General features: G+C 40.3%; 1 protein-coding gene across 2 annotated transcripts in view; it reads right to left on the bottom strand.

Moving 5' to 3' along the window:
* The window catches only part of ERBB4 (erb-b2 receptor tyrosine kinase 4), a 369,309-nt gene that overhangs the window by 96,710 nt on the left and 245,379 nt on the right, over nucleotides 1–27,220 (bottom strand). For both annotated transcript variants that reach the window (XM_027894313.1, XM_027894314.1), the window contains exons 16-18: nucleotides 20,906–21,038; nucleotides 18,715–18,837; nucleotides 17,167–17,265 (exon numbers count right to left, since the gene is read on the bottom strand). In XM_027894313.1, the coding sequence (XP_027750114.1) occupies nucleotides 17,167–17,265; nucleotides 18,715–18,837; nucleotides 20,906–21,038 (355 nt within the window). The remainder of the gene's footprint in view (nucleotides 1–17,166; nucleotides 17,266–18,714; nucleotides 18,838–20,905; nucleotides 21,039–27,220) is intronic.

Genomic DNA, 27,220 nt, shown 5'->3' with positions numbered 1-27,220 from the left:
CCAAACCAAACAAAAAAACCCACACACTCACGAACACACACAAAAAAAAAAAAACCCAAACAAAAACCCCCCACAAAAAAGCCAAAAAAAAAACCCCAAAAAAGCACCCAACACCAAAAAACAAAACAAAAACAACAACAACAACCAAAAAAAACCCAAAACAAAATAAATAAAAACCAAACAAAAAAACCCCCACTTCTGGCATGTAGGCTGAGTTTGTATTAAAGCAAATTGCTCATCATAGTACAAAGACTATTTGAAACCAAATTGCAGAGTATTTGCATAATAGTTCTCTCTCTTTCTGTCCCTCTCTTTTTTTGGTAAAACAAAAAGATGAACAAGACGCTAATTGTAGGGTTTTTTCCTTCCCAATAAGAAAAGAGCAGATGGTCCCTACTGGGGGGAGCAACTCCTTTCTTTTTCTTCCTAAATGTATGTGAAGAATAAATAAATGAATAAATGGGGGCTATTTGATGGAATGATGGAGGAGCAAATCTGAGGAAGATTCCAATACAAGAAATTAGAAAACAGATCTGAATTTAAGTAGGTTTGCTCACATTCAAATTATTGTAGTTCCCACTCACTCAGCTCTTAGGTATGGAGTCTCCTTGAAACAATTTTAGCCTTTCTTCTGTGGTGACTACAAAACGTCCCTGAAGGCCACCAAAGTAAATACATGTCAACAGGTGCAGTATCTGGTTTCAGAGCACAAAATTCCTCTGCCTTATTTTTTCTTTTTGCCCCATTCATTTTTCTCCTGCAGATGCATAAGGGGACAGTACTTGTTGCCCACTCCCTCTCTGAGTAAAGGTAAGGGTTTCCCCAGAACAGAGAGCTGGAATACTTTTCTTTTTAATGAGGACTGATTAGAACAGAGACAAAATATTCTTTTTGCCTACTCAGGAACCAGACAAAACTTTAAAGCATGTGCTCCATTACTCTCCAGCAACTCCCCATTTCCAAGTCTGTCTGAATCCAAAGGAAAGACACTTCTGTACAATAATAAAGGCAAACGGTGCCATTTGTCTTGTTCTGATATTACATGAAAGCACATACTTTTGGGAAACAGTTCCAGAAAACAAAAATATTGTTAATAAAATATTATGGACCGCTCCATAATAAATTAAGACACACAATAGAGAACAAGGAAACCTTCATTATAGATCTAAGCCACTAACAGATACTAATTTAGCACGAATATTGGCTTCACATAGTTTTTCTCATTAGTAAAACTATTGTTATTTTTCTGGAACTTGCATCTACAGAAGAACTCAGGACTATGTCTATCCAGCACAGCACAAACACAAAGTAAAAGAGATTGCAATTGTTCTGCTAGAACCTAATTAGACAAAACAGACAAACAACAACAACAAAAACATTATGACTTAGAAGAATTTTAAAAATCTGTTCGGCAAATAAGGAATATGAATCCCCATTTCAAAATCTGTTTGGAGGCTAAGGACCCTGGAGCTACAGTTTCTATGGCTCTTGGGTACTCTGCTGAGTGATTTCTAAATGCTTTCTAAAACACTTAATCAGGTTAGGCCCCTAAACTCACAAACTTGGCTGGGTGGCACTGACATCTTTCAAAACCAACCTCTGCAATTTTCTGAATCTTTTGGTAGCTGTGTGTCTGCAAATCTTGTCTCTACACTCAACTGGCACAATTACATGAATGAGTTTGAAATTGTGCCTAATCTAATTTAATGGAGGGGAAACTGAGGTACAGAAAAGCACAACCTACTATCCACAGTCACATGGGAAGTCTGAAGCAGTGGGAACAGCGCCCCAGATCACTTAACCTTTCTTTCCTGAAAAAATTTCTTTGACAGTTGAAACATAAAAGGGATGGAGGGGAGAGAAATGATTAAGATGTGGTACTTCCTCTTTCCCCTAGGAGTCAGAGTCTTTGTAACACTGGCATGTGAGAAATGACAGGAGCGGTGACAGTTTTGAAAGGCTCCTGTTGGGCATCAGGCACCCTTCTCTGTCTGTCTGCAAGAGCAGTAAGTCTATCACAGGAGTAACTCTCCAGCCAGAGCAAATCTCCTCCTCGAGTTTCTGGACGCTGTTGCTGCTCAGGTATTACTCACTGCAGCAGTGCAAGGCAGCCATCCACAGCACAGCTGTAAGCCAGCCAGCTCAGACACAGGGAGCAGCTCTGGAGCTCAGCCTGCCTTTACCTCCAAGATGCAGGTCTGTGGTGAGCCCTGACCAGCTGAGGCTCAGGTACTACAAGGTCTCAAACAAGCTACTTAAAAACAAGGCTTTCCTTCTTCACAGCAGCGCTTGCAGCATCAGTGTTATCTGAGGGAAAGGCTGGCAAAGAAAGACCTTGTTGCAGGAGGCGGCTGATCCTGCAGGTAGCTTGGCAGGGACACTGATGTGTCCCCCCAGCCTCACCGTAGGTGGGCTCAGTTGAGCCTTCCATGTTCAGCTCAGCATTACACTTCTCAGATATGCTATTTTGTAAGAAGAAATCGTATCGTGTCAATCATTCCTCCCTTCTGCCCCTTTTGAACGTGGTTGTATCGTTGCTCCATTAAGCTCAACTCCTGTGATTTATATACACAAGCCTACATTAAACAACTAAATTAAACCACGACATAAATGTTATTTTAATGGTTCACACAGATCTGCCTCCCACGCGCATTACGTTACAAGAGCACACCCCAAAGAAGGGTGACTTTCTAGGTGCCAGTGACCAGACCTGTGACTCTGCTTTCTGTCAGCAGAGCTATGCCAACAGAGCTCTGAGGAGGTGCAACTGCAATTGGAAAATGCCACCCAAAACTGTTTCCTGATCTGCTGCTTTTCTTGAGCCGGATGAAGATATCCATCTGACAAAGAATTCAATTAGCACAGACAAAGTCTGAAAAATCTCTGATTTCCTAACCTTCTGCTTCTAAGTGTTCTTGCCATAAAATTCCCTCAAATAAAGCAAAACAAAGAAAGCCAGAAAAGAACAACCCAGCTGTTTTTCCTAATCAGTGTCAAGTAAATAAATGTACTTAAAAGCTGACTTCATACTGCGCTGTGCATTTTTCTGAAAGCACAGCTGTGCTGTGGTAACAGGAGAGATACTACATTGAACACACTGCTTTTCACATTAATTTTACAATTCTTTTAATGGCTGGGACAAACACCTGTCTCAAACGCATGTCTGACCTGCTGCAGGGCATATCCAATTACAGTCCAACATATATTTCGATGCCTTTTGTTTGTCTGTAGGTCTTACAAGTTTTTTCAGGTTATAGCTGACACAGCCTATGCAGTCTGCACAACTCCTTAAGCTACAAGACAGCACAAATATAAACGTAACAACATAGGTGCCCACACTGATTGTGTGACAGTGATACTCATTGCTGTACTTCCCCTGTACTCCCTAAGCAAGATGCTGTTTTCTTGACCTTAGAGCATTACTATACTTCGACCCTTGGGCTGCAAATTTTACCACTCGGGTAGATACTCTCTGGAAAGCTTCTGTGGAAATCTCTCAGCCACTCCTGAAAACGAAATGATAGTTGCAGCTATAGAGACCAGCAAAGGATATTGGACTCCCACAGCGGCACAGCAGCAAACAGAGGCAGGACAGTAACAGCATAAACTGCCATAGCTGGTTTTCCAGGAACCCTTTTATAGTCGTTAGGAGCACACACGTTAACATGGCACTTCCAGGCAAAAGTATTATTTGGGACTTGGCAACAGTTGCTATAACCAATTTTACTGCTGTATATGTAATACAGTGAATACACATGAATGCTGCAGAGTCAGCCCTGAGGTTACTGCTGCAGGACAGAGCTTGTGCAAGTATGGCAGCACACCCCATGTCCTGAGGACACAGGCTCCTGTGGCTCTACCCTCGTGGGAGATGGTGACAACACTCAGGTTGTGTACAACATTCTCTCAACTTCTCTCTGGAGAAGCAGGACCCAGGAGCAAATGAACAAAGGTATTAAAAAAAATAATCTTTTTATACATTCACATCACTCCAAGCATAAAGCAAGATGAATGTTTACAGTGGGTACAGGTTCATCAAAGACTATTGCACTGAAGTGTAACAATGCACACCCAGGTCCAAATTCTATGTTAACACTCACATGGCCAGTTGCTTTTTTCTGTCGGGAAACACTGAGTGTGGCTGGAACAGCAGAAAATAACTAGGGGTCTAAATCCTGTCATTAAAGAAGTCTAATGAGCTGTTAGCCAGAGCTTTGCACTAACCACCATCTCTGTGAAACTCCCTTCATGCTTCTTTTGCTTTAGGAAGCCATGTTAAAGAAGCTGTATGTGATGACCAAACAGAGAAGATAACAGTATGAGACTTGTTTACATGTGTTTCCTCAGAGCCAGGACAAACTCTTATGATTAAAGAGGTTACAGGATTAGAATGGGTGCTTTTGGAGTTTGTATCTATTGGATGTAAGAAATTTGAACTTTTTAGGGTTTGGTTTTCAGTGAGGAGCTTAAGTAGAGGTCTGAATGGGTAGTGAGTGTAGGTACTGCATACTTAGACTGGAGTACAAGTGTTTTGCACCATTAAATGGTGAGATTAACTTATTTCTTCATAAAGTTCTGGAAATCCATCTGTCAGGTTTGTCGTTACAGCAAGAAATCTCTAGGATAAAAACTAAAACTGAAAAACAAAGTAAAATTCCACATACACAAACCCTGCAGTTCATCACGCTCAGACATGATGGAAACAGCATAAGGCAAGTGCCACTCACTAGGCTCCTATCAAGCTCCATCAGGAGAAGGTGGCTCTGGATCAGTGTCCCAAACTGCATTCAGGCTGCAGCCTGGTGATGAGCAAGGCATGGTACAACACTAGAGTAGTATGCTCTCCACTGTCCAAGAGCAGGGTTGGTCCCTGGCTGGCCTCTCACTGCTGAGTGGGTGCACAGCCTTTTCTGGAGGTGGTGAGTGTCTTTAGATGTGCTGCATTTCTCAGGGCAGGCAAACCCTCTGAGACCCCTCTGCCTGTCACAGAACTTGCACACAGCAGAGGGTACGCAGTCTGCTTGACTTTGCTGCAGAGACACAGCCTGCGTTGTTGACATTGAATTCAAATGCCAGGTGATTGCCCCCTGTGATTTGAATGCATCAGAGGGATGCCCCACTTTCCTCAAAACTTGAAACCAGCACAATTCAGGGATTTGAAAGCTCTTCCTCTTGAAGGTGATGCTTACAGACTGCTGGGTCAAATCTGCCCACCTTAGAGAAGCAGAAGGTCCTATTCATGCAGGAACAGACACCTTCATGTGCTTAGAGAAGCAAGCCTGGCTCACTATGTATTCTGGAGCAACATAAAATAAATCAGAACGAAAAAAAAAAAGAAAAAAAAAAAAAAGAAAAAAAAGCAGTTCTATGATCCCTGTCCTGCAAACACTGAGGGCATGGACCACCACGTTGACTCCAGCAGGGCTGAGGTGCTTAGCATTAAGTACATATTTAAATGCTTGAAAATGTGGGAGATATGTTTTGTGGAACCCACATACCATATGCTTCTTACTTCTCCCCGCTTTGTACCAATTAAGTCTCCCAATTCACCAGAGCCTGAGTTAGCAGAGGAGGAATCTCAAGGCTAAAAGAACAGACCTCTAGTGCATAACAAACTAAGTGAAGATTTTCCATCAAACACTTGGTCAGGGGGTCAGCTCCCACCAGCCTTTCTGTGAACCTTGCCCAAAAACACTGATTATGGTGATGAGAAAGCCCATTTTCAGTTCACTTTTATCCATAAATAGCCAAGAGTTCAGGATATCAGCAACCAGCAGTGTTCCCACTGAAAGTTGTCAAGAGAAGTAACAGTGGGTTTTCCGGTTGGAGATTCCCCCTTGCTGAGCAGGCGTAAGTTGTTTAACAGTGCTCAACACCTCTTACTAAAAATATTGTATCATTCTGACAAATGTTTTACTTACAGTTAGTGACACACATCATTATTTCAGAGCAATCTGTCAAAAGTGATTTATTTCTTACTATTTTGATGCAACCAGAAAAAAAGGCTTGAAGTTTTAACCATACAATCTAACAAAGCCATCATTTCAGCAGTATTTGAATGCAAGGGTAAACAGATCTTGTCCCTGACCAGCTTATACACATTTTTAGCCTTGACTGAAGATTCCTTTCAGAAGGAGGGAGATATTGCTTTGATTTTTGACTTTAGGTAAGTGATGGTGAGGTCTTAAGAATGAGTGATAGAAAAAAATCCATCAAGTTCTCACTTCTTCCTGAAGAGTCTTCAGGCATTGCTTTGATATTTTCTGCTACTGCTGAAAAGCTTGACTTGATAATCACACATTGAAAGCTCCTTCCTTCTTCAGGATCAATTTAAAGGGATAGCATCAGATTAAAACCTAATTTCATCAAGTGTATAATCAACATTAAGAATTGTTTTAATCAAAGACACATTTTGCCTGTAATGCAGGTATTTCACTTCTCACTACTGAGAATTCAAATCAGACTCATCTCCACCTTTCCCCTCATCTGCATTCAGCTGCACAAGAGCATCACACTCAGGACTCAATTACTGCAAAGGGATGATATTTAAACAAGGAAAGTTTCATTGGATTATCTGGTTCCCTTTAGAGGTTTTTTTCTGACCAAGTCATCATCAGTGAGCCACAAAGTCCTCAAAAGCTGCCTCACATTCCCTGTGTCACAGCGCTTCCACATCACTCTGCCTGCTTCTACAGCTCTTCCTCCCACATTTTCTTCCCTGCTTTCATGCACAAAGTGTTTAATATTTCAAATTGGATTTGACAACATTCCTATCTAATAACATAGTCTGACTCTAGAAACAACTGAAAACAGAAATTCACCAGAATTCATTCAGAAAATGATAAAAACAGGTGCTTCAATCAGTATTATATCTCAAAAAACATCTTCTAGCTGAGGAATTCCCTGGAATGCATCTCCCATTGAAAAGCTTCAGCAGAAACTCTTCCTTTTAGTTTCAGCAAGTGAATAATGTATTTTACCAATAAATATTTGTTCAATATTTTGCCAAGAAAACAATTCAACAATGAAACTGGTTTTCTCTACTCATTGCAAAGACCGTTTCCCCAAACATTTTAATTACTAAAATATCTACTCAGATGACTTGTGTTTTTAAGAGGTGGCTCTGGGCACTGACCTAAACCGACCAGAATTCATTAAAAAAAAAAACCCCAAAAAACTATTAGCTTGGGTTCAGAAAACAAAGAGCAAAATTCTGCTTTCATGTACACAAATCATCCCACTGAGCTTCATCAAAGGGCACTGCATAGACAGCAAAAGCACCTCAACACCGGAGAACGTTTTCTCGCAGATTCCACCTGAAGGTTGCCTATCCACCGTCAGTAAATCAAAGCCCAGAGAATTACCCGTATCTAGATCCTGTTCCACATTTCTCAACTGAACTGGAAACTACATTTCCACAAGATAAACTGCTCCTTGACTGTACCTCAGCTGTTTCCTACCTTTGCATCGACTCTGCTCCATATCACAGATTTTCCCTGTGCAAGCCCATCAATGAAAGCCTTCCAAGCTTTTATTGAGCAAATGCAACAGAGCTGCAATTTGCCAACATAGCTCAAAAGTCTCTTCTTAAACATTTTTTTATTATTCGTCATGTAAAGCACGAAGATAAAACCTGGTCTATCAGAAACCTTCGTAATTCTGTTTTGTGCAATGAATATTTGTCTCTGTAATTAAAAGCCCAATATTCTGTGTGAAGCAGAAACCTTCAAGACACACTTGTAATCACCTTGCAAGTAACTAAGAGCTATTCTCTCTCTCTCTTACTGCTAATACACAATTTGCCTTATATATCAAGTGTCATCCAGTTTCTTTAAAATATGTGACCTGGGGGAAAGCACTGATAACAAGAGATGTTTGAAAAGAACATTTTAAACACATTCTCAATGGATAAGCAGATAAAAGACCTCTGCCTGAAAAAAAAAACACACCTTTTATATAGTATTTGCTTGTTTAAGTCAACATTCAAGGTAATTTAAAACCAGAGCATAATTAAAAATTAATTTTAAAAATTAATTAATTTGCTTAGAGGTTAGGAGATGTGTGTTGCAATCCAGAGTCCCAACTATAAATTGCTTTAGTCATAATCATTTCTCTGCCCTTTATCTGTTGTATCTATCTGGATTGAATGCCTTTTGGGGCAGGGACAAGCTCACGGGATTTTCAACAGGTCCAAGAGATGCTGTATATTACAACAAAAGCTAACAGCAAAGTTAATATGGAAAACATTGCTCTGCAAAACCTTCTTATTTTTGGAACTCCAGTTTCAGTACTGAAGGACCAGGCATTTCAAGCCAGCAGTTGCTGCTCCATGGACTGAGAGCCCCAGCGTGACCTCAGCTCTACCTGTTCATTCCAGTAACTGCAGTGATATCTAACAGGTATTGGCAGAATATGACAAAGATTATCAGCAAGTCAGTCAGGTACCAGATTTCCCTGTCTTATTTTTCCATTAAAATTATGGGACAAGCAGCAATAGGGACAGCTGACTATCACTTGTAAATAATATGCAGAATATTAACATAAACAGATGATAATTGTTTTTATAAACAATTGACAGTTGCTGATGTATCAGAGGTGTCTGGATCGGTGCTGAGACATGGAAACAATTTTTGAAGGCTTATCTGCAACAAAGCACTAAGGGAGAAGTATTCCAAACTACAGTATTCTGAAGGTAGAATATATTTCAGTGATTCTTCTAGTTCAGCTTGTCTAAGCCTGTGCTCCTGTATCCTTACATTCCTATTAAAACCGGTCACAGCATGAGTCTCAGATTTTTTTTTCTCACTACAACACAATAACCCTTAACTTTAAGTTGACTTGGCACTTTGGCAGCATAAAACCAAGTATGACAAATACAATGCGTTGATCCTCCAGGGCCCTTTGCCCTTGCTTATTTTCTGCATTGTTGCTGATCTGTGAATTGCAGCACATGCTGGAGCTCACCCAGCCCCATCAGCCTGCCTTCACGAAAAATCTGATATGGAGTAGCCTGCCGATCTGGCACTGAGCTAAATCCCAGACAAGTGTGCTTCAAAAATGATTAGCCAGCATATTCGTGCAGTTTTACAGCCAGCTCCTCTGACAAATATCGAGACACTCCTTCTTCAGCCTTTCCCTCAAACCTCATTAGATTTACCTTTAACCTCAAACTACTGATGGTTTGTTTGGGATGCATTTCACTTAAGCCTGTGGAAACAGTACCTCTCCTTTATTAATAGAGGTCCCATAAAAACCTGAATTTTTTTATCTGCGTGGCAACATTTTGGCATACACGTTGCCCTTTAGGAACTTTAACATGTGCCTATTTTATATTGCTAATGTGAGCTGGAGGCACACAGAAAGAACGCAAAGCAATAGGATATTTCTTAAATAGTTTCTTTTAGTGGTAAGTCGGCACTAGTCACCGGGTTGTCAGCACCAAACGTTCCTTTAAAACTGGATGTCTGTGTCAGCTTCTTCTCACAACAGATCAAGCACTGTTCAAGAATCTCATTTTTCATTTTACCAAGTTTTGTCAGTTTTATTTCTGTACTTTGCATCTGGATGTCAGACAAACTGTATGAAGCATTCCAGTATTCCTAGTCACTTTGCTGATGTTTAAGGAAGGCTGTTTCTCATGTTTGTAATGACAAGTCTTTCAGCTATAGACTTCCACTCCAGCAAGATCTGTGCTTACAGAGGTACATCTTCCCCTCTGCCTTCAATCACACCATTCACTTGTTGTGCAGATGAAAAGACCCACACCTGCAGGCACTATCCTCTTGGGACACGAGTTCCCAAAATTCATGGCCTTGCAATATCAAATAGAAATTTTTATTGAAGTGCATAAAAGTCCTAAAAGTCCTAAGCCCTAAAAGCCCACATTCAGATACAAATACATAAATCCTGGGAAAATATGAAGCTGGAGGAGAGCATTCTGGCCCAGGTCCAGATTAAACCCATAGTGAAGTGTTAATAGCACATATTATAGCACATATAGCACATATAACATAATGCCAAGAACAAGCCCTCACAGTACTGTTTGCAACAGAAAGCTCATCATGGAAATACAAATCCCACAAGCGTCTGATTACCTGAACTATTGTGTACCACTTATGATACAGCACCACTTCTCTCCATTTTTTTCCTTTTATTTTTTTTTAAATATTCTCATCTGTTGCCTGTTCGATTTATACTTTCTCAAAAAAACACTTTTCTACTGATAAAACAGTGGCAACTATGGGATCCTGACCTTCATAAAAGCAACATATACAGCCAAGCAAATAACTGACTTCATGTTTCAGTAACCAAGCCCAAAAGTCCAGTTCAAAGCAACAAGTATCAACCCTGTTATTGGGATACCTTATACGTTTAAATAGAAAGTGTAATACAGGACATCAGTTCAAAATGTTTCCTTCGTACACACACACACACACACACTTTACAGCCAAAACTAATTCTTGAATTTGCTTTGAATTTTAAATAGTTTCAATGAATCTGCAGCTGTATTTCTCAGTGAATAAACTAACACTCCCACCAGATCTTCTCCCCACTCACGGATTTATCCAACCTTGTGCAGGGGTTCCGAGTCATAAAACAATACAAACTTGAAATAAGGAGTTCTGCAATTGCCATAACAAAAAGCATCTGAATATACTTCCCACCCCATTTAGGAAAAGCTCATTATGTCAGTCATTCACTAAAGCATGGGATTCTTCCTTAAACCCGTGGCAGACTTCTTGGAAGGATTATTCCAGAGGTGAGGTCCTGGCCCTGCTGAATTCACTGGCAAATTCACAGCTCTCATAGGTTTCAGTAGAGATTTCCCCCATCATCAGTCGCAAGCCAACTCACTTTCCCTCACTGTATTTTCCAGTTAGAGTGTTATGCCAGCAGAATTGTTTCCAAACAGCCTGGATTATTTGTCTGTGCTTGTACTTCATCCCTTCTGTGTCTACACTTTCTCCATAGAGCCACTTGTCCTTGCACTTGGAAAATTAACATCTTCCCCACACATACACACACATTTTACCCTCACATACTATGGAACAGAAAATTACCGAAATAAAAAATTACAGAGAAAATTATTACTTAAGATGGAAATATCAGAAATGTAGCCTTGAAACAGTTAATCTTCGAATGACTAAAAGCAGTTAACCTTCAGCAGTGATCAGGTTTCCAGCTTCTGCAGAGGCTGATCACTCTCGGGGCCTGTGCGTGGCATGCAGCGCTCTCAAGGACAGCTTTGATTTCTGGCATCTCTGGACAAGTCAGAAATTGTAATTGCAATCACAGTGAGCTTCTATGCCTGGAACTGACAGGCAAACAGCTCCCGCTCCTGAGTGGCTCTACTTATACTTACAGTGTGTGCAAGTGGGAGGGAGCGGGGAGGCTGCACAAAAGGGAGTCTACAATCAGAGGAGTTAGGGCACCCCTTGCCCCCCACCTTCAGCAACTTGACATGATGGAGTGAAAATCTGTCTGAACTGCAGCTGGAGCCCAGTGCCAGGCAGTTCTTACACAGAGCCCTAATGCCAGTCGGAAAGGAGGATGTTTACATAAATGACAGCAAAAGAGGATAAGGAAAAAGGTCTCATTGCTGCCATAAAGGATTTCATTTGATCCTACAATTGCCCTTTAAAGTGAGGTTCAAGTAGCCAGGCAGTCAGTGGAATCACTGTGGGGTGCCTGGATCCAGACATTGTTAGTACTAATGTCTTTTCAGACTCTCAGAAGCATCTACGTGGTCTAACCTGAGTCAAACACTTGGCTTGGCAGCAGCATGAGATGTGTACAAGGAATTAAAAATAATCAAGGGGCAGACAAAAATATTTCTCCAGTCACTTACATAGTCGAGTAAGGTAGAATCTAACAATGACACTGAGTGCAAATGCACCTGTGTCAGCTGAGAAACTACATCACAGAGTGTGTCTGTAGCCTCAAGGGCTCTGTGAATGCCACTGTGGACCAAGGAAAGATCCTGAAGTCTAATGCCAATGGTGGAAACAAAGAAAAGGTAAGTCTTCTCTCACCTTCCCCCACCTGACTAGCTAGCTGTACCCTCGGTGTACTTCCCACAGTGGCATCTAGACATACCCAAAGAAACAAAGCAAGCATCTAGACCTATCCATATCTCTGTGAACAGGAGATAAAACTGTTTTTTGCTAGCCAGCTATGTAATTTTTTTCCTCTTGAAACCTCGGAACTGAAGATAAGTTTGATGTTGATATCCTCAAGACGAGGACTTGTCGTTATTATAAGACAGGCTTGCAATCTAGAAAAAGCTGTTTCTTTCTGCAGCACATCTGACTGCTTTATTAATTGAGTTAATTAGGTCAGATGTAAAGAAAAGATGTGGGTATCAGCCCCTTATATGCACCTTTAATTTGTTTACTGCATGCCTAGTTGAGGTCATTGTCACATATTACCTTTGCACTCCACGTGAGAAATTCTCTCCTGCACACTGAACACTACTCCTACAGCCAGCAGCAAACTACAGTGAGCCCAGGCCAAGGCAAGAAGCCCCTAGATCTTAATTATAAAACCATAGAAGAAATAACTGCCTCTGAAGCTCTCTTACCAGGAAACAAATGAGAATGGGAAATTTATTTCCAACCATAAATCCCGAACCCTTCAGTTTAATTTTTCCCAAGTTAACTTTCTCACCTAGCTAAGCAGCGCTGCCTTCTATTATTAGCTCTTGGCCCAATATCAGCTGACCACCATCAGTCAAACTGTCTTCATCTCAATGAGCTCAGGGACTCCCAAGGAACTCTATGCATGCTGACTTGTGCTTGCAGTCTCTAATTATTTCCTAACAGATAATGGAGCATTTAAGTTCAGAGAGGATAGATTAAACTTGTAAGTGGATCAAAACCCTGGACAGAATCAGAGCTCACAGGATTACTTGCTGGAAACATCAGCCTTAGAGGGCTAGAGAGGGAAGACCCGCATCAACCGTCTGTTTCCTCAAGACAAGTTTATTTTTTCAGCCTTGAGGGCTGTTTGCTCTGCTCTCCAACTGCAGCATGAGTTTAGAATCTATTACATTACCAGTCAAGTATCTGACTCGATGTTAAACCATCTGATCAGGCCAATGGCTACTTGACTTATCACTTATCATAACAGTGAAATAAATTGAGGCTGAGGAAGGGAAATTGTGTTCACAATGGACCCTGAAATATTCCCTGAAACCTGGTTGTAGGGAGGGATGAGGGTGGGTTTTAAGTTATGTGTTGTTATTAAATAAGCAAAGAATCTATGAAGTAGGGCTGCACCTCACCAAAGAAGAATTCTGTCCACAGATGAAGGTGAAAGGACTGGTCCAACCACTGCAACAGACTCATTTCACAAACTCTTTCCCTGGATCCTGGTTTCCTGCAGTTTTAGGACTCATGAGATGGGAGATGGTGCCTTGCATAGATTAGAGATTCTGTATTGATAGAACTCCTGATTTTTTGCTTATTGTAATAGCAATGTGTGTTATCTTGTATACTTTCCTCTTTCTCCTGGACTTTTTCTTCTGTCTGCCATCATCATGTGACCTCTCAGTGGTAACTATACAATTTTCTTATTCTAACCTCTTTCTTTATTTTCTTAATCTCTTTTCTTCCTTTACTCTTTCCTTAATCTCTTGCGGGTAACTTAAAGCCTATGTGTTGTATTTCACTTAAGTTGTGGTTGTCATGTACTGGGTGCTTTAGTGAAATGTTTCTCCTTGGTTGTATGTTACTTATGTGAACCTTTGGCCAGAATGCTTATTCTCTTACAAAATGAAAAGAAGTCTCTTATGAGAAGTCTGTGGCTTCTTCTCTTTACGCAAAATCGAGGTATTAACGAACTAAAAGGCTTTGCAAAATATTCCAAGGTGAATTACTTGGGAGTCTTGGGCGTAAGTAAAACACCTGGGAAGCTTGTGGCTTTGACCCAGGGCTTTACAGTAAGTCCCTGTTCCACTACTGAGCAGCCTCTTAGCTGCATATTTGCCTTTTTGCCTCACTACAAGCCTGTCTTCCCCGCCTAAAACTCAGGCCCTTCTTAAATTCTGTTACCAGCCTTGGGGTGAGGAGCAGAATGTAGTTCCCTCCTGATACTCCTGTGTACGCTGGTGACTCCCTTCCAGACACACTTGCAGTCAGACCTGCTCTCTGGATCCAAATTTCAGCCCCCTTCTGGGGACAAGAGGTGTGACCAGCCAAGCAGGGAGGAGAAACTATGCCCACCCCCCCAGTTTAAGCACATAACCATTTCAACACCTGAGGGTTGAAATACTTTAGATTCCGAAATTATTCCCGTGATAATACATACTCAGAAACACGGAGAAAAAACGCAAACCTACATTTTACACAACTGCAACAACATCCTCTGCGTGGTAAAAACAAATCCATAAAAGCCCACACGTACATTCCAGTTCTGCTCTGGAGAAGGCAGTCTGGGTTACTTTGCAGACTCCAGGTTGCATTATTGTACCAGACACGGACTGCTGCAGTGATAAAAGCTATGTAAGAATGCAGGGAGCAGAGTAAAAGAAAAGAGCTGGCTGGGAATGTGTGGAGAAAGCCTGGGAAAAAAAGACTCTGCTGCAACTCCCCAAAGAAAAATTCCAAATGAGGGCTGTGCTTTTTGATGCTGGTCAATTCATCATCCCCTGATGGGAAGGAGTGGGAGGCGTTTGGCCCTAGTAGGTCTAATATCACACATTATGTCATTATAGTCATTACCGATCCATTAGCGGGTGTTCAGGGTGCTCAAATGACAGCCCAGTAGCCAAATTGTTGTTCTTTACTCTTTCAGCATAACATTTATCAGGGTTTCAGGACCTGGCAGAGCACTTATAGACTTACATTCGGCCAACATTAGAAGTTTTAATCAGAGCTATGGACAGTGCTGCTAGCATCCATACCTAGCTATTTCTCTAGACGCTCAAGTGTCCCGAGTGCTCCCTCTGTACACAAACCACTGTTTACCAAAGGCTTTCCATTTTCCAGAGCCTCTCTAAAAGAAATGCTAACTTCTACTTGCAAGTACAAGGACATTCACAATCCAGGAAGAAGTAATTGCTGACAGAAGCACACCTGTACTTGACAAGGACAAAAAAATGAAAGTCAAGGGTGTGACTCATATAATGACACCTCCTTCCCACTAATCTCCTCTTCCCATTCACTTGAGCAAGACCTAACCCCACTATGTTCATAACAGCATTTAGCCACCCATGTACCTTTAAAACATTACTGAGTGCTTTTAACCAACAATAACTATTCATGATACTCTTTTTACTGAAGTACAACAAGATGCATTTTTTTTCCATGCATACACTTCAATGTTCCTGATAAAGTAAGATCAGTAAATGGAATTCTGTTTCATCAGGATAGCTGTACTGACCAAAGTCTTGGAGTGTGAATGAGTCAAACACATTTTTCTACTCTTACTCTTCAGTGAAAGATATTTATCTCCTCATAATGGCTTATAATTTTTAAACATTTAGAACTATGTCTTCTCTAGGACAGGGAGGAGTGGTCACATTTAAACCAGAAACAATGCCTAAGTCATTCTCTTTCAAAATGTAGCTTGTTTCAGAAAATAAATGACTGGGTCAGGAAGCAAGGATGGCAGGATTGGATGAACAAGTATTCAAAAGAATGAAGTTAAATCATCTTCTTCAACCATGCAGTACAGCAAAGGATTACAGGCCACTATACATGTATCAAAACCAGCATTGATACAAAACCTTATTATTTCTTCTTATTGTCACTTGCATCAGCTAATGTTGAAGTCCAATTCTCTTTTATTATGAATAAATATAACTTAAAGGCTATTTTTAACCTCAAGAACTAAAAATAACTTTAACTTTTCTCTCACCTTGTTACCACTGGTTCAGAACTCATGAGAAACTTCTAATTTAGAGAGAGACCTTTCCTAGTGTAACTGTACCTTACAAATCTCTAGAGTTGCCAAAAACCCTCCATCATTTGGGAGCCATTTATCAGGTGATAGGATGCACACACTGGAGGGAACTGTGGCCTAGTGAACCGAGGCAGCTGAACACGCTATGAAACATCAGACCAGCAAATTTGCCTTTTAACCTTATGTTTTCTTTATAGAGCACTTCAAGATTAATCAGTATCAGAGCAGGAGATATTACTGTTACTTCTCTATCAGATCAGACTCAGCTGGTGCAAGTTGCTCAGTTCCACCAACTTTCATATAGGAATAACAATTCCCTCACCTTCAGGCTGGAACCTACATCACTGACTGCTGATACTAATTATCCCCTCAGTGCAATTCACTGCTTTTAAACAGGGCTGAAACAGCCTTTCTTTATTATTGTGCATAATGATTACTGAATGTAATCAACAAAACCGCACAGTGCTCTGTAGAAAGCACAGGAAATCCCTTCCTCTATACAGTTTTCCTTCACTAAGAACTCACACATGAAACAGCTGTCTGAAACAGCTCAATCCATGACTTACACATACAGATATATATATATATATAACTCCATACATAACATTCTCCTTGTGGATTACAGTCTCTCTAATGCTAACCCAATTAGGTCTATACACTGAACAGATCTGCAAGACTTAAAAGTCCTATGTAATTTTCAAGTTCACGAGAGGGATTTACAAAAAAGTGCAAATTTCTGTGACTTGTCAAAAAATTGCCACTGAATAGGATATAGACATTCATGGTGTCAATGAGGCTTGATCTTGACACGGAGCTAAAAACTGAGTACAGTCACAGTGATCACAGAACATTCATGGAAATTGTAATCTTGACCTCTTATTAATGGTATTTCAGATTAGTAATATAAATTCATGTTCCCATGAGTTCTGTGCCAGCAGATACTTGCATGCACGGCAAGATGCTCCCCCTGCAACTCCTTTTCTGTCACAGGAAGATACAATATGTGGCGCATGAGATGAAGGAGTTTCAGCCTTACACTGATCAGAAAACCATTTATAAGAAAACTCCAAATATCTGAGGGTCCATGACATTTGGAATGAAAAACACAGCCCTTACAGGTCCTGTGTAAAAGCCTCCTTATGGTATTTGAATAGAAGGAAAGAAAACTGGCAGGAATTCCTCTTTATAATCTCCATGGACTACAGAATGACACCATCCACCAACCCTGGCCAAACTGCAAGACTCTGATTATGTCTTACTTACATCCATAAACTCCACATTGGCTTTCGGACCAGTGGTCTCATTAAGGATCTTAATGGCTACAGGAATCTTGACGGTCTCTCCCTCAGGGACCCAGATACCCTAGAAAAGGAAGAAAAGGTGAGAGAAGACTAATAAGACAACAATCATAGAAACTTCATTTAGAGTTACAGTTCTTTTTGATGCATTCTGTCACATTATGCAAATCAGTTATGAACCTCAGAACTGAGAATACACAAAGCTATAAAACTAATCAAATCCCATAAAACTACTTCTTGCATCAAAAGCAAAGCCTGACATAAAATGAACCATGCTGTAGCAGTGAGCATCCTCATCAAGCCCCTTTGATTTTCCTTCCAAGAGGGTTTCTAAAGAGTAACGGCAGCACTGTCAGTGATGTACTTTTTCCACTGACTACTGACTCAGATAAAATTGAACAAAAATCTGGATTTTCCGTCTGGATTCTGATGCTCAGGTCTGAAGATCTCAGGAAACTCTCAGAACTGATGACCATCAGGTCATAACATCATGCAGGAACATGACACCCTGAGAGCAATATATTTAGAGTGCAACATTTAGGGATTATTTCTCTAATTATTGATACCTGACAATGAAAAGCTCAGATGGCTAAAAAGAAAATTTTAAACTTAAAATGCACAAATTGTGTATGTCTTGGCTACTTTTCCATCCTTGACCATTGCTGTGTATTTGTCAGCCTCAAGGTACCCATCTCTATTATCATCTAAAGTATATTCAAACTGATTATTCATAAATTTATTCCTATGAGCTTGTAGTTCCAGTGACCTGCTCTGTGCTTCCTTCCTGTCCTCCTCAGTTTGAAGACAGATGAGTGCCTGTCCTTCTTCAGCACTCTGACCTACCACATTGATTTGGCAGGTGTGGGTTGCTCCCAAAGGGTTGGGTAATTGTTTTGACTTGCCCATTAAACCCGACTTTGTACCTCTGAGATTTGGACACCACTAACAGATCTTAAAAAATAAATAAATCTCTAACAGAAGTGCTTTTCCCTTGTGGGTTCCGTGCTCACATCCTGGTTAAAGGGTGCATTTGCATAACTCATCTTTTCTATTTAAATGGAAGAAGCAAGAAGTATTACAGTTTAGCTGATGACATCTTTTTACAAAGTATTATTACTGTTTCAAGACCTGAGTGACACTTGTGAAACGAAAGACAAAGTTCAGCTTTCCAAAAGTGTACTGCAAAGCCATTAGGTAAGAACAGAACGACAAACTCTGATACTGCACTTTAACAGCCAGACAGTCCAGCCTGTGCAGCCTCTTGCACACAAGAATGATTGTGGCTGACATGCCTTTGCTCACCAAGAAATAATATTTGCATGTCTGAATAAAACTGAAGTCAACACTTGAGCCTGAAGATGTGTTCCTCCCGTGTAATTCCAGCATCCTTTCTATCACAGGCATGCAGGACTCAGGAACCCATCCATGGGATGGGGTGCTTCACTGTAATGTAGAACTTGACTGTTCCAAAGTTAAATGAGGGAACTCTTTGCTCTATATTTAAGACTCTTACCTTGTACACAGTTCCAAAGGCTCCAGAGCCAAGAACCTTGACTCTCTTCAGCTCAGTTTCCTTCAGGATTCGAAGCTGGGCTTGGTTGGGTGCTGTGCCGCTTGGAGTCAAGGGTTCCACAAGCTATGAAGGAAAATCCAACAGTCTTAAATATTTGTAAATGTGAAGACCCATCAGAAGCTTAGACTGAAAACAACCAATTCAAATAAACACCGGAACAAGACAGTGGTGGGGATTGGTTGACCACTGACCTGCCAACTTGCGGAGGGGTTTCCCACCTTCAAAAGCAAATGAACAGTGTTACAAAACCGAGAGATCTGATAAAGCAAGTCCTCAGTCAACATGTTATAATTTCCACCAGAAATTGCATGATGGAATTATGAACTGGAAATTGAATTGGTGGCACAATAACACACCCAAGGACTTTTGCTAATGGAGGCAGTATAAATATTTTCTACATGACAGAAATATAGCATTTATTATCAATGCACCACATCCTATTTTTTCCCATTTTAGTGTCTTTTAAGTTGACCATATTTCATTTTAATAGCCCTGACTTAATGGCTCATCACATTCTTATTCTGTTTTGGGTAAGGGACAATTTTTTTGAACTTCTGTTTTAACACAGAGGAGGACAGCTTTAAGGAGAAAACACCTTATAGTACACTACTGATTTGTAACAGCCACTAATTTACTGCAATTAAACAATTTGTTCAAGATGTCCCAAGAAACTTTGTAAATGAGCCACAATGGCACATTCAGTTAAAAATTATCTCAGTGTTCTACCATCTCTGCCAGAAAAACAATGCTTCTTTAAAAATAAATGAAAAATACATGAAAAGGACAATATTCTAAAAAATTAAAAACAGCCTTTTCCTTTACAGTATGAGGAAAAGAATTGAGGGCTACTCCTACACTCAGATTGTTTTGAAACCACTGCAGCATTTCAAAGCTGCCTGTTTACACGGCTAAATGCATCATGCTCTGCAGTTTGAGAACTACTTTTATGGCTCTTAGAGCATAATGAACTACTTGATTAGTTGATCAAATTAATTAGTTTTGTTCAGGTAAAAATACCAGTATTCGGAAATTAATGGGGTAAAAAAACACAACATAACCAAACAGCAACAAGCGAGGTTATCACAGAAATAATCTGCAAGCTGCACTTGATTTTAGAGTGAATTCTCTTTCCTCCTCCTTCCCACTTTAGATGTCCAGTACTTACACCGTAAAAGAAAGGCTTACTGTAAAAGAAAATTAGGCAGGTTGGCAGCATACTTCTGTATTTTCAGTTTGTGAAGGATAAAAAGAGCTTTTGTGCCACAATCCACCAACACAGGTATAGCAGGTAGAAGTGGAGGTGTGTTGTGGAGATCTAAAAAAGGCTCATGGAGTTTTATGGAGAATGATCTACATAATGAATAGGTCTATTACAGCCTCCACCTAGAAAGAGAGGCTTCAGCTGAAGCTATGCTGCTTGTGTGTTTATCTCAGGCTGCTCCTGATTTAATCTTCAGTTTCTAAGCCAACACCTTCCCCATATGTTCAGCAGGAGGCTTTGGTCCCTCAGGACTATTGTCAGCCACAGTTTTTATCTGACAAAATGGAGAATGATGGCTGGACTTCAAAGTCAATGCTTCCCAAATGCAATGAGAACTACCCACTTAAAATAATTTATGTTTAAGTAGGAGCTGATACAATGGCAAGATTCTAAAGGCACTGAATATTGTTAAGCTTTTATAAAGCTGAACAGTATTTACCAAGCAATACAAATTCTAGCCAAGAATAAAGATACTTGTGCAAACAGACTGGGGATGCATAAATCATTTACTCCCAGACTCTACCATGGAGGTGAGTGGGAGTAGGACCCTTGGAACAGAACTGAAAACAGCCTTGTTAATAAAGCCTTACTCAAGATTCATTATAGGAGTTCAGAAACATGGTGGAACATGCCTTTGTAATAATGGGGAACTTCTTTTGGTCTTCAGAAGCCATGAATCTATATATGTACAGAAAATCAGAATCTTGAAATAGCTTCATTCTTTCCATTAGTTTAGTCTGCACAAGTTAGCAAAAGGATTTTTACAGACCTCTCTGGTAACCGAACTGAAGACCTTAACATCTTTAATAAAAAAGCAGAACAGCCCTGCTTATCTTTTCAAACAATCTGTGAGAAGCAGCACACTCTCACCTCAGTCTCCAGGAATCTTCGCAGCGCTCTCTTCTTTTTAATGCTTTTGCGCCGAACATACACGGCAAACGTCAGGCCCACAATGACAATGATGAAGAGGCCCCCAATAACTCCCGCGGCAATCAGAGGGGTTCTAGCAATCAGAATCAGAGATTTTATTTTTAGGTAGGGTGAGTGACCAAAGAATGGTTGGGTACATAAAACACAATCGCCTGGAAAGCTTATTGCCTTGTGACCAGAATTCCAGTCCAAATGGGAAGTCAGAGCAAACACATTAATATATATGGTATGACTGCTTGTTTTTAATCAATATAGCAATTCAACTTATTTTTCAAACCACCATGCACATGTGAGGAGTCGTGTGGACAAGGAAACACAACATGCACTTTGATGGCAAACGCAAATCTGCAATGGCAAAATGAGGATACAGGTATGTGCATTTTCCTGCAAGAGCTTTAACTACACCGACTCTCTGGCTCCACCTACATTAACTCACAGGCTTGTGAATTTAGGGGAAAATTAATGAAAAATTCCCAACACCAATATAATGTGCCTTCCTGAACATGAAAGAAGCGAGAGGGAACTTAACAGACAGACTTTTTGCACTGTACTTTCACACCCTCCTCAAGTAGAGGATATTCATATTTGAACAACATAATTCATAGGAGAAACACTCACCCTCTTGGAACTCCTGGTTCATCACTACTACAAAGAAACATTACAGTCAGGGGTTACGATTGCACCTACCTGCTTTTCCTGTGGCTTTCCAGCACAACCAAATCCCAAACCAAAAGAGTGGTGGCCAAGAAGGCCAATGGCACTCTGGCCTATATCAGGAACAGTGTGGCCAGCAGGACTAGTGAAGTGATTCTTCCCCTGGACTCAGAGCTGGTGAGGCCACACCTGGAGTGCTGTGTGTCCAGTTCTGGGCCCCTCAGTTCAGGAAGGATATTGAGGTGCTGGAGCAGGTCCAGAGAAGAGCAACCAGGCTGGTGAAGGGACTTGAGCACAAGTCCTACGAGGAGAGGCTGAGGGAGCTGGGGTTGTTTAGTCTGGAGAAGAGGAGGCTCAGGGATGACCTCATCACTCTACAACTACCTGAAAAGAAGTTGTAGCCAGGTGGGGGTAGGTCTCTTCTCCCAGGGAACCGGCAGTAGGACAAGTGGGCACGGGCTTGAGCTGTGCCAGGGGAGGTTTAGGTTGGATATAAAGAAAAAATTTTTTACAGAGAGAGTAACCAGACATTGGAATGGGCTGCCCAGGGAGGTGGTGGATTCACCATCCCTGGAGGTTTTAAAGGTGAGATGGGATGTGGCACTGAGTGCCATGGTCTGGTAACCACAGCGGTCTTGGATCAAGGGTTGGACTTGATGATCTCAGAGATCTTTTCCAACCCAGTTGATTCTACGATATAATTTTTAAAAAACATCACCGAATCACAGACTGACAGAACAGGCAGGAGAACTTGACTCTAAAGTGCATATGAATAACTAGCATAATGGTTGTCAAAGAAAATAATTAGTTTTATGGTTCTGTGTACACTAAAAATGGTCCAAATACTATTTACATGATAGACCATAATAAGAAAATGGTTTCAAAGGAGACATAACTAGTGAAGAAAAATAAAAGGAAGTTACACATTCCTTTCAGCCCTTTTATGTTTACAGAGTACAACGGGGGGCTCAAAATGGATCTTTATGATCCATCATGTCAGCTCTCAAAGAATGAACTCATCATTTTTAGTAGGGACTTGAAAAAATCAAATAATTTTCAATCGTTTCACCAAACACTTTAGTCTTTTTTGTGAAATATGCTGTAATTGAATATTATAACTGAATTTTCAGGAGAAATCATTTAAACACACTATTAAGCAAGCTTTAAAAGGAAGTGTGAAAGGAATAAACATATTTAAATGCTAAATAAGTGAAATACAGAAAAAATTCTATTTTCCACTGAAATAGTGATCAGTTGCTTTTATTTCCAAGTCCACTGCCCTTGCATCAAAATGCTTTCAGACCTGAACATCCCAGCCCTGAATGGATGTGACTGCACACCGAGCAGCTTCTTCTCCCTCTGCTGCTGAGCTATGCCCCAAAAGTCAACAGCCCCCTGGGTTATTTGCTCCATGACAAGTCATGCTCCATGACAAGTCATGGAGACATGTCCAAATGACAAGTCTCTGCCATCACAGCTTCCTGGTACCCCCAGTGTGTGCCACCACTGTTTCCAACCTCATGCAGAGTATTTACTAAGCCCATTTTTCTGGGTGTCACCTACAGCATTTTTTCTTCTGTTCGTTAGGCTGAGTTTGCTTTTTCTCTCTCTTCTGCTGCTATTGGCAGGTCTGCATAATTTCCCCACTATTTTCATGCCTGCAGTGCAAGCACGAAAGCATTACGTTCGACACCCTGATGAATCTCGTTAACCAGCTATTTACCTTTCTGCTCGGTAAAGCTGTTCAACATAGGTCCCTGCAAGGTGGCACTGATCAGAGGTGTTGCCAAAGGCACGAAACTTTCTCACATTTTGGTTTTTTTAATCCAATCCTTTTTTGCATACGCACCTAACCAACAGTTCGGCTTCACAGACAGCTGGACACACAAATCTCCTTATCTTTCATGGCATTAAGGGCTTAATCCACTTACATTTTTGTTACATTACTGTCTCACAACCACCTCAGTGCCTGCAATTCCCTATCAAAACCCATCATCTTGTTAAGAGTCATTTTTAAAAGCATGGAGGCCTGCTAGGGCTCGGAAAAGCTAAATTCAAGCAAGGAATGGTAGCTCTGTCAGTCCTGCCTGTTCAACACAATTAATGGATAGTCAAAAGTTGATCCTACCTCACATTTCTTAAAGTTCCACCACTAACCTATCAACAAGAAACTCCTGATACAGCCACTGTTCTCCTTTACACACTGAAAATCTAATCCAGAGTACAGAAACAATCTCTGCTATGTGTTTCTGGATTTTTATGCTCATTGAAACAGACTTAGCAGTCCAAGAAAAATGGCCCTGAACCAGAATTCAACTGCATATAGTTAATTTGCTATGCCCCACACCTCCCTCAGCTGAAGACAGAATATTCAGTTAATAACTGGAAAAGGCAACAGCAGGGGAGACTGTGGGAGGGAAAAAAAAAAAAAAAAAGTCACACCATGTGAAAATCTTGCCTCTTAAACTAGAAACTGTGCATCTGTGGCTGAAAGTTGGAAGCAAGATTCAAGTATTCCCTTACGAGAAATGAATAATATCTATTTCTTTTTCAATGTGTACTGTGTTTTCATATTTAGAAATATATAACGCCCACTCCCATACACCAAAACTGAGATTGCATTCAAAGTTAGTATTCCAAGACACACAAGGATGCTCAACAGTGGGGCTCATATCATTCCATCCACTCCAAAACCTCAGAACATCTGCAACTCCCATGGTGCCTTGAGACAGGTATTAAAGCCTAATTACTGACTTAGATGAGTACACCATCTCACACTTTTGACTGAAGAGTTCAGCAGAAAGGGGGAAAGAAATCGAGTTGTTGTCCATGGAGTAAAGCTGACAAAGGACACCTGTTTCTGTATCTTTGGCATTAACCCACGTAGTATGAGATGTAAAGAAACTGAGCTTTGAAGCCAAACTGCTAAAGGGCTTTAGATTCCTCTCCCAACCTTCCCTCCTTTGAGTTTTTATCTATGTATTCAAACAGGATTCATCACAAGCTTGAGTATTTGCTAAGTAGTTCCTTCTTGTAAATCTTTGTTATCGAGGCATCATTTTTTTCCTCGTGGATGATTTGCACATTCTGCATTCCTCACCCCTTCCATCAGTGGAGGGGTCAGCCGAGTTTGAAGCTGCCCTTTCAGAGACCTGATGGATTCTGCTAATCCTGGAACGATAATCTGACTATTTAAAACATGCAAGATAAACAACCAGACAGGGAAGTAAATGTGTGCATATTTTAATAGCTTCTCTCTGCTGTGCAGCACACCCTGGCAGAGATCTACAACCACAACTTCTAGAGAGACTGGTGTTCGTGAAACACAGCTCCCCAGGGTGGGAAGGATTCGTCTAATGTTATTCACATCAGGACGTGCTTTGCTTTCTATTTTTCTTCTGAGGGCATTTGAATACTGACAAACATCACTATTTATGTACAGATTAGGAGTTTTTATCTACTGTTAACACAACTTTTAACTCACAACTGATCTCACAGTTACACAATTACTACCCATTTCAATTTAATCCAGAGATGGGCAAACTGTCAACTAATCACAAATTTTCAATACCCAAAATGACCTCAAAGTTGCAGTCTGTGGCTGGGTCCACTGAGCAGTTAAGCATCAAACACAGCTTTGATTTAGGCCAAGACTAACTGGGGACAAACAGGTATCTATTGTCAAAATTCCTTTCTCCTTACCCACATTGGTTCCTACATCAAAGCCTTCCTCAAGCAACCATTTTAAAGACATTTCTAGATCACTATAATCAAGTTACCTGTATGCCTAGAGATTTTTCACCGTTTTTGCCAAATGAGAGCGGCATACACAGAACAGACACTTGCAGTCTCTAAGTGACTGTGCACACACCTTCCTCCTCTAGCATATCACCAGCCAAGATGTGCTGTTAGGATACAGCAAAATGTTTCACATATGCTGACATCATTTACTGAGGGTTTGCACATATTTTGTTCACACATTTTTGTTTACTGAAAATATAACACCAACAAGACACAAACAAATATATTACGTGGATCCCTTAAACTGTAAAAGTATGTCTGACTCACACCTTTTTTTTTAAGAAGGTAGGAGTCCCCATTTCAGTCAGAAAAATAAATGAGGATAAAGAAAAATTATTCAGTATAGCTTTGAAAATTAATACAATCTAGTATTCTAGACATTAATATGTATTGATTATAGATTTATGACATCTTATTATGATGAAGCACACATAGTGCAAAATAGATTTCTTTAAAACTGGTTTTAAATCTGAATGGCATAATACAGAGCAACCACTGTTATTTTTCACTATAAATTACCAAGAACTCTCCATTTTAACTGTTAAGAGTGGACTGGGAATGACTACAGAAATCTCTGGAATTACAGCATCAATGTGGAGGTTTTTTATGGTCTTCTGTCCTGTAAAACCGAAAAGGTTAAATAACAACTGTTGCACTCCTTGTTACTTTTAGGCTGAGATTTTTCTTTCCTGCCTCAACTTAAAAGAGGAATGCTATTCTTAAGAACTTGCACAGTGACCCTGTTTTGAGAGTCAGATTAGCATTCTTTTTAAAATATGCCAAGTTAGACCCCATATAAAGTAGATTGATTTATCTGTGACATGAAGCCAGTTAAACCCACTAGATTGGACTCACAGGTGAAGCCATTTCATCAGGAAAAAGAGTAATCATCTTTATAAACTTATCATACTTCCCAGCTTCTTTGGGAAGAGCAATATTTTGCTTTAAACAAAGGAAACTAGACCTGTAATGACTACAGGGGGCTGATGGACTGCTCTAAAACCAAAACCATCAAAGTTAACTCAAAGAATTTCTCTCTGCATAAAAAATTCCAGTAAGAATCAGTCAGCTATGTCTGCTTCTCTGCAACCAGTGGCACTCAACTGGCTCATCATGTCAGTGCACATGAAATAATCAATCAAGAAAACATGCTTTCCTCAAATAGAAACAAACTACTTTGGTGGCACTTTGCTATTCATTCACTGTCAGATCCAGAAGCACCACAGAGCATGTTACATCCCTTGAGAAATAAATACATGGTAGTGCCCACATTAAATCAGCAAGAAGCCAAAATATTCAGTGGAAGCTGGGTCAAACCATAAAGAATAGAGAATATGAATGAATGTTCAGGAGTATTAAAAAAAAAAAAAATGAGGAGAAAAACTCTTTGAATATGATGCTCTTCCTTCTGTGACTTTTTTTTTACCACTGGTGGAAAGTGCTTGTAATTCACTTCAGTTCCAGTTAACTGTTTTCTGAAATTGAGCTATTCAGCACAAGAAATATCCAAACCCATACATGACTACACCTGTAGACTGCATAGGTGGATTGTCTACATTTAAGGAGTTGCAAGAGGAAGCTTTTCTACCTCATGCCCTCCATTTTTACTTTACTTCACAAATCATCTTTCTTTTGCAAATGCATTGATCTCTATTTTTATATCTGCCTCTTTTGACTTTTTTCTAATGCTAGTCTTTCCTGAAAACAATTGTTCAGAAGATTTAAAGAGCACAGAGCAGATATTTTCTCTAAGTGTTTGTGACCCCTAGACGTTTTCCTGTTCCAGCTTCAAATGATATG

The sequence above is a fragment of the Empidonax traillii genome, unplaced genomic scaffold (assembly GCF_003031625.1).
Source record: "Empidonax traillii isolate 1590-97213 ecotype Southwest subspecies unplaced genomic scaffold, ASM303162v1 scaffold424:size506307, whole genome shotgun sequence".
NCBI lineage: Eukaryota > Metazoa > Chordata > Aves > Passeriformes > Tyrannidae > Empidonax > Empidonax traillii.
Note: the sequence above shows the minus strand (reverse complement) of the source record. Positions and strands in the feature narration are given on the sequence as shown.